General features: G+C 38.0%; 2 protein-coding genes across 4 annotated transcripts in view; both read left to right on the top strand.

The window, feature by feature from the left end:
• The first annotated feature begins 503 nt into the window (after window positions 1-503).
• On the top strand, window positions 504-2,431 carry LOC130547606 (E3 ubiquitin-protein ligase ARIH2-like). Of its 3 annotated transcripts, none has more exons than XM_057323681.1 (3): window positions 504-710; window positions 1,235-1,285; window positions 1,642-2,431. In XM_057323681.1, the coding sequence occupies exons 2-3, from the start codon at window positions 1,271-1,273 to the stop codon at window positions 2,116-2,118; spliced, it is 492 nt and encodes a 163-aa protein (XP_057179664.1). In that variant the 5' UTR covers window positions 504-710; window positions 1,235-1,270; the 3' UTR covers window positions 2,119-2,431. The 3 variants fall into 3 exon arrangements, with proteins under 3 accessions (XP_057179664.1, XP_057179674.1, XP_057179656.1); XM_057323691.1 differs by lacking the exon at window positions 504-710 and adding an exon at window positions 776-926 and having other exon boundaries at window positions 1,145-1,285; XM_057323673.1 differs by lacking the exon at window positions 504-710 and adding an exon at window positions 777-926.
• Window positions 2,432-5,950: 3,519 nt separating this feature from the next.
• The window catches only part of gucy2d (guanylate cyclase 2D, retinal), a 14,773-nt gene continuing 12,296 nt past the window's right edge, over window positions 5,951-8,427 (top strand). The window contains exons 1-2 of the mRNA XM_057329005.1: window positions 5,951-6,930; window positions 7,309-7,610. Coding sequence (XP_057184988.1) covers window positions 6,120-6,930; window positions 7,309-7,610 — 1,113 coding nt within the window. The 5' untranslated portion in view covers window positions 5,951-6,119. The remainder of the gene's footprint in view (window positions 6,931-7,308; window positions 7,611-8,427) is intronic.

Here is an 8,427-nt window from a genome sequence, read left to right on the forward strand (position 1 = left end):
TTGAATTCGCTGCTAGATTTACGCTTACGCTTCTCAAGTGTCGTTAATTTACCTGGAGGGTGAGGAGGACGATGATGAGGAAGACACTTGGATCCACACCACGCATGACTTACCAACTTCAAATACCAATTACTAATATACTAACTAAATAAGAAAGTAGTTTTAAGTACAAACAATAAAGATGACAGCATGCAGATCGTTCTCTAAAATTCGTTGCACTGTACTGTCTTCAGTATCGACTTCCTTGTCAGGGAGCTATCAATCAAAAACTCACTAGCCAATCAGCCTAAAGCGGCAATAAGTCCCGCCCACACGTGAGTTTGTGCCAGAAAGGCGAACGAAAACTTGAGAAGCGTAAACGAAAACTCGGAAAGCGCAAATGAAAAATCTAGCAGCGAATTCAAAACTATTATTTGCAAAAACGAAACTTAGGAAATTGTTAGGAAAAATAGCAGTTTATTTGAAAACCATGTCACATTCTTGCAATTGAGATTATCGTTTTCATTATCAAAGTGTTTTTTTCTTTCTCATTGTATATTTTTGTTCGTTTTTTTAAATTTTGCGTTAATTTTTATTGACACAAAAGTAATCTCATATTAGATGACGCATTTGGCCTAATAACTTAAAATATTTTATATTGTCTTACATTTGTAATTCTTGGAGCGATATGCACGGACAATAACGTTCTACACTGAAGATCATGCATTTAGGTACTTTGTATTTATTTATATAAATATCTGTTTGTGGATGTATCATAAGCTAAAAAGAAAGCGAAAGCTTTTCACCGTGGTATTCCCCGTCAAGTTACAAGGAAATAATCAGTTTACGTAAGGAGTGAACAGGCGTTTTGTTTTCAGTAAGCACTCAATTTAAATCGAATACATTCTCTTTATCTTACTGTTGCAAGAGTGAACAGCAGCGAACAGGTCAGTGGACTTTTTGCTTTCAAATAGCCAGGAAGAAACCATTTTTGCCATGTACTAAAACCTTAAATATCCTGTTGGTCGTATTCGATATAATAATAGTAGACCCTAATAGTTGCATAATATTATGGGACCGTGTTTAAACGTGAGAGACAGGCATTTGTTCCATATTTGTCTACCAGCACAGTTCCCAACACCTATTTTTCTTTCTAATCCCCTAGCGCGTGTCTGTAAATCTCTCTCTCTCTCTCTCTCTCTCTCTCTCTCTCTCTCTCTCTCTCTCTCTCTCTCCCTCTCTCTCTCGTTCACAGGTTTCTCTGTCTATCTAGTCCAGGAGGATTTGAGCCATGAACGCTCCTAAGGTAGATTGACCGAAGAAGAAACTAAATGGGTTAAAACTCAACAAACTTGTTACGGCACATATTATTTATAAACTGATATATGTGTTCATATACAATACAAAAGTGGCCGAAATGTCCAATTTAGAAAAAAAGTATTAATAGTTGAGTGTTTTGTCCATTTTGGATCATACACCTCATATTTTGATCCTCTCCATTTGTTGATCCTTTTAGTAATATTTTGTAGTCTTTCTCCTGCCTTGACTGTATTTGCATGTTTGCGTGTAATTTTTCGCCAAGTCTCCTTAAATTATTTTTGCAGTTTGGCGCTTTATTTAATTTAAATTGTTTTCTAAAAGCTATCAACCCTTTCTCCCCAGTGCCCTGGTTGCCACAAATCAGAAGGTACCAAACAGGTTGATGGTCAGCGCGCGGTCTGCAGGTCGTGTTCTGAAGCGAAGCGGCGCGTGTTTAACTTCTGCTGCGCGTGTGAGAGAGAATGGGCACGCGACGCTTCAATCGCCAACTGCTCGCTGCCAAACTGCGCGCTCCGCGCCGCACTCCTCAGCGATAAACAGATCGACGACCCTCGCAGCTCAGCAAAAGGTTGTCCGTACTTTAGAGCCTGTCCAGGGTGCAAGACCCTACTCACTCATAACGGTGTTGGGTGCCCTAAAATCAATTGCCCTAAATGTGGTACAGAGTTTTGCTTCCGCTGCCTAAATAAATTGTGCTTTGGGATCAATGATTTGACTTTTCTTCGTTTGCAGCGTGGACTCTCTTTATTTCAAGACAATTCTATAAATCCGTGTAGAGTGGTCAATAATACGCAGATGCTTGCCGTTTTAGGACTGTAACTACTGTATGTTTATTTTAATCTGGTAATTGGTCTAACAATTGTATTTAGAGTCATAAATAATTGATCTCACCAAGCTGACAACTGTATGCATAACCTTTGTGATATAAAAAATCAATGGGAATTAATTTGTCTTAATTCATTAATCTACTATGGATGATTAAGAAATTATTTTTATTCAGTTAAATATAGGTCCTTTTGTATGCCAAATGTAAACTTGACTGTATACCACTAGACTAACAAATCTGTATATGATATGTATATGTAAAAAATAAAATGTGGTTGAAAAGTTATTTTTCTGCAGTTTGGTCATGACTTATCTCAAATTCAACATAAAGCGAGTCATGGGTGCATGACACCCCTGAATGTGTTATTCGTTGAAACTACCTCTACAATACTCTAATAATAAAAATTATGAAGCCACCTTCATCCCATCTCTTTCTCTTACTGATCAGATGCAAGAAGCTTGCTGGTTGAAGCTCAGTGAAGCACAACCCAATCTCACTAATCTGATTATCTGATTATGGACTCTATCAATAATGAGCTAGCACGACACATATCTTATATCTTCACTTATACTGGGATATTTAAGTAGAAGAATGAAAGAAAAAGATATCAAGCAAGAGACACCTTCTCCAAACATTTCAGTTGGGCAAACATTTCAAATTTGTATAGATTTTTATGAACATGTACAGTATGAGCACACTTGACAGTCTTCAACCAGTGTGCAAAAGTTCATATGAATCTTACACTTTAACGATCCTACTGATTCAGACACACACGAAAGAACAATTCAACAAGAGCTGAATGACCCCTGCACAGGTCAAAGCCTCCTGCGTCTCACATCAACACATTTGTTCAATGACACCTGGGCCCTATCCTACAAATAATCAGTTTCAATTGTTTGTTTTACATGAAACAAATTGACACAAGCTCTTAAAACAGTGTCACAGCGTTGTCACAATTTTGGCTTATTTTGGCTTAGAGCTTTCTTGGAACTCAAATCTACTGTTTCACCTGTTGGACATTCCTAGCCAATTTTATAACCTCGAGAAAGATCAGGCAGCAGGGAGGAGCAAAGAAGAAGGAGAGACACACTTCAGATTTTTCAGTGTGACATGAGGACACATTGCACTAATGACTTAGCACCATCACCCTAACCTTGTTTCAGAACCGTGATGTTACATTCTGTATTAAGGAAAACTTATTTAGATCAGGACAGTACAAACAGTCACTCTCGCTTGTAATCCTATGAGGACGTGGTATCAAACACACAGCTTAGTTCTACATATTCATGTCCCTTCATTTTATTATCTGTTATAGCATTTAAAACGCATGAAACATAATACACAAAGTTCCTGTGGCTGGTAGCACATGTCGCTAAAAGTGTCAAATTCATGGGTTTCATTCAAGAAACACATATAAGTTGGTTTTGAAATCATGCAAAATTTTGAGTATATATTATAATGATTTCAGTGCACTTCACATGGCCAGTCAATATCTTAAATGTTACTGGGCCACAACCTCACACAAGAACTACCTTTTGCCATGTATGTGTGGATTATAGGATAAAGACGGTTAAGAAGTCACCACTCCGATTCCGTGCCCGCCCCATCCTTTCTCCTCTGCTTGTTTCTATTCACTCGCTATCTCTCTGTAAAAAAGTAAGTAAGACCCAGGACTCTGAGAGGCTCTTGTTCCAGTGGCTTCCCCCATAAGGCTCTTCAGATTGGGGCAGGACTCAGCCCAGGGCCTCCAAACCTCAAGGGACCACAAACCAAAAAAATAAGACTCCAAAATAAAGAGAGAAAACTGGATTACAACATTTGCTTTAAAAGAATATACATTTTTGGAAAATAAGTTTCATATATTTTGTGTGGAATATATGACCTTTCTCCATTTTCATTTTGGACTTTTAAATCTTTCATTTTGAACTATACCTCGCTGGATTACTGATCTGGTCAACCCTGGGTTCTTAGACCAATGGAACTTCTAATGGAACAATCACTCAGCATGGCCCTCAATTAACACACCAGGTTAGCCAGTCTTTTTATCCTTTATTAAACAATCTTCCATGAAAAATTGCGATTTTCGATATAAAATAAGCATGAGTAGACCTAAAGGTTTAAAGGGTTGGGTCTTCGGTGAGGGATGTTAAGTAATCTTCGATTGTTACTGCACAGAGGCTGTGTAAACTTTATGACTTTTTTATTAGGAATGTGTTTTGCAAAGCAAGTTTGTCAAATCTTCTCAGTTTGCAATGATTTCCAGAATAAAATGAATTGTTTTGAAAAAACATTGTTTTCTTCTCAGCAGTAAAAAAGTACTTTATAAAGTATTAATTTTAGTGGAAATAATTAGTGAAATGTCTTAAATACTAAAGATGACATTTGCTAGTGATGCTAAGTAGCTAGCTAGCAAATATGAAAAAATTGTATTGATTTGAATTGAATATTTGTATGAAAAAGTTTCACACAAGCATGTAAAAATTGCATGTCATTAGATTTACACAGTAAAATGAAGATCCTTTAATTAAATAACTGAGAGATTGAAGAATACAAATAATAGGACGTCCTTTATCAACCTCTAACTTTCAGCCTGCAAATCTAACAGTGATTTTATCTTTAATGACCAGATTACATTTACAAGAAACAAGACTGTAGGCCCAAGAATGTGAAATTCCTATAACTATAACTTTTCATCTTACATGCAGTTCATCAAGTGATGTGTCTATTATTTGACATCACAGACAGATCACCACAGGAAGAGTGCAAAACTGGCAGATCTCGTGCAATCCTCCGTAATCCTGATTTATGTCAGCATTGGTCAAATAAGCAGAGAAAAAGACAGCTAGAGAGTGGCGGAGAGAGAGTTACAATAGAACTCTATACATGGAAGACATGGATTAGAGGACGCAGAATAAAGAGGGCCATTGAGAGGTCAAAAGATACAGAGTGATGATTTTATAAAGAGATAAGGTAAGCTAAGAATAAGGTTGGTTAAGCCTCACATTATTTGGCAGTTACTGTGGTCTGGCTAATGAAGGTAGAGCTCTTTAATTGTAATCTGCATGCTGAGCAATGGAGAGAGAGAGAGAGAGAGACAGAAAGAGAGACAGAGGGGAATGGGCAGACAGCCTGATACGAGTCCAGTAACTCTTCACCCTAGCTCCAACTTTAAACCTGACAGACAGATGGCACATGAGTCAGGTGAAGAACTAGCTGGTCAGCTGATTAGAACAAAGCCTGATTTGGTTAGATTAGATCTTTAGGATCACGGAGGAGAGGACAATATCGTAAGAGGGTTGAAGAACATTGCTTCTCAATGTCACTGTGGTCACCACACAAGACTCTTAACAGCAAACATGATTTGAAGTTTGATCTACTGTTAATGGTGCTAAGGAATAATATAACCTTAGGTCTCAAAGTTTGAGCCGCAGTTTCACTCTCACATTTGTAATAGAGAAACATGAACATACTAAAGTTTCATGTTGGTATGTTTAACACAGGAATTTGTAATGATTTAACGAAGTGGCTAATTCCTATAACATTTGTAAATATATTATTTGTATGTTTTAGTATGATTTGCTTACGTTCCAGTGACGTTAGATTTAGGGGTCGGGTTAAGGGAGGGGGCTTCAGTGTAGCATTTTTCTAATCAGTTTTTGTACAATTCACATCGTACAAATTCATATGAATTAGCCGCATTGTAAAACATTACGAAGTCCCGTAATATCAGGTTGGTATGTTTTAATTATAAAAAACTAACTTGTCTTTTTCTGTTTTCATTTTATCCCCTTGCCTCTGTGCCACCAATATGGTCTCTCAAGCAGACACTGATGGCCGGGTATTGTGTAGTAGTTTTGGGCTAGTGCCCCTTAGTGGGTAGAACCCAAAACGAGAGCCGGGTGTTTTTGGACCACTGAGTCATCAGCTGTCATTATCAGCAAAATAAACGTTCCCTGCCACTTCAGTTTAAGCAAAGTAATAAACAAACAACAAAATGGCCGACCACAGAAACTCTAGTTTTCTTCGCCAGTCCCACCACCCACGATGGCAGCCACAATCCTCCAAAAACAGACGACAAAAACAAACTTCAAAGCACAAAGTTAAAGGCACTGGTAGCTCAGTGAGTCATGTGTCTTTTACCCCAGTCCTACGCACTTACCACTGGTGGGGTAACTGGCTTCTCCTTCCACTAGTCATCATTTCATATCTGCCTTGTGAGGCCTGGGGCACCACCTTCAAAATCGCCATTGTAGGACCATGGGCGTGTGACCCCATGTTCTCCAAAGCCCTGCCAGACCTGGCAGCCCGACTAGCCACGAGCCGCATCAACAAAGACCCTGAGCTTAATAAAGGTTACTGGTATGACTACACACTTATCAATGAGGACTGCACAAGCTCCAGAGGACTTGCTCGCTTTGCCGAGCTGGAGGGTTACGGTTCGGCTTTTCTTGGTCCAGCAAACCCTGGGTACTGCACTTCTGCTGCGCTTCTAGCGAAAAATTGGAACAAGGGCATCCTGTCCTGGGCTTGCCTGAAGGCTGACATGAATGATGGAATGTATCCCACGTTTCTCCGGCCGCTTCCGCTCTCGTCCCGCGTGCTCTTCTCCGTGTTGCGCTTTTTCCGCTGGGCGCATGTTGGGATTATAACAGCAGAGAGCGACATGTGGGAGGCGACAGGGCATGAACTTGCAGCATCCTTGCGTGCTCTTGGCCTGCCAGTTGGTGCTGTTGTCACCATGGAAATTAACAAGGAGGGACCACGGCGAGCCCTGAAAGTAATACGGGAAACAGATCGCGTGAGAGGTGAGTTCAATGAATTATGTTTATGTTTTATTTTCACCATATTTTGTTACTATAATTAGAATTAAAGTCACTGAATGCCACTAAACATTGGTTTCACATAAAAAATATACAGTACAACTCTGGGATATAAAACAATCTCTGACTGCTGATATACAATGTTATCCATAATCACTTATAACAGATTATCTTTATAATCCTTTATAATCTATAATCGGGAAATGCTCATTAGAGGTTGTCGATGAAAAATGCTATGATGTAATAATATGAAATAGGTCCAATATGAAAGTTATTATTATAAAAAAGGTTTGCTCATTTTGGACAGATCATTGACTCAAATTTAATCTTAATTCATAAATATTTTTCCTTTCTTTTCTGCAGTTGTCATCATGTGCATGCACTCCGTTCTGATTGGTGGAGAGGAACAATACCGGCTGCTAACCACAGCAATGGACATGAGAATGATTGACCGAGGCTATGTCTTCATTCCATATGACACACTTCTGTATTCACTGCCGCATAAAGATGTAAACTATCCAATTCTGGCCAATGACACCAAACTGCGACGGGCGTATGATGGGGTTTTAACAGTAACCATGGACCAAGGGGAACAGAATTTTTATGAAGCCTTTAATAAAGCACGGGAATCCTATGACATCCGAACCAGCACGCCGGCTGAAGAGGTAATAATCTGAACTCGTATTTTTCTTATGTTAAGATTTGCAGAGGGCTGAAGTTTTTGTTGTAGCTCAGTGTTTTGTCTCTAATGGTCTTCATAACCCTGCTGGGAAAAAAAACAAAAGAAACCCAAAAGAAACCGTCACAGAAATTCTAATGGTTTCCATTAAAATACCATTATGAACCATTAGAGTTTTTCCAATAAAACCATTACAAAATTTCCTTGTGGTGGTGTGTTTTTGTCGCTATTCTAATAAGATTTAACATGCCACCAATAGAATCCATCACATACTATAGAGACCATTATAGTTTGCATTAAAACCAATACAATTCCCATTATAACCATTGAAACCATTAAGTTTTAAGCAGGGCTCTATTGTATTTTAGCAGCAAAAATAAACAGCAGACATTTTGGTTTAATTTTTGTGCTTTTATTTTCAGATTTAGGAAATTGTTAACCCCTTACACTCTGGACAGTTTTGACCCACATGTTAATGATAGAATTTTGCACCCTTCATCAGTTTAACTGGTTAATTAAAGAGATTGTTAATATTAAGAAGCTGTTGTAGACTGTAGACGGTTATGCCTGAAATGTATTTAGTGATCTAGTTTTTACTGCAACGTCATTTATGTACACATGAAGTATTTACAGATAAAGCTCCTATTAAATCTCACAAAAACTTCTTTTGAGTCAACAAATGACACAGCGTTCTTTTTCATATAGCCTAATTCATGTAGTTCAAAATATAATATTTATATAATATAATAATATTATATATACGTATATATATATATATATATATAGTATATATATAATAAATA

This window comes from Triplophysa rosa, linkage group LG2, assembly GCF_024868665.1.
Source record: "Triplophysa rosa linkage group LG2, Trosa_1v2, whole genome shotgun sequence".
NCBI lineage: Eukaryota > Metazoa > Chordata > Actinopteri > Cypriniformes > Nemacheilidae > Triplophysa > Triplophysa rosa.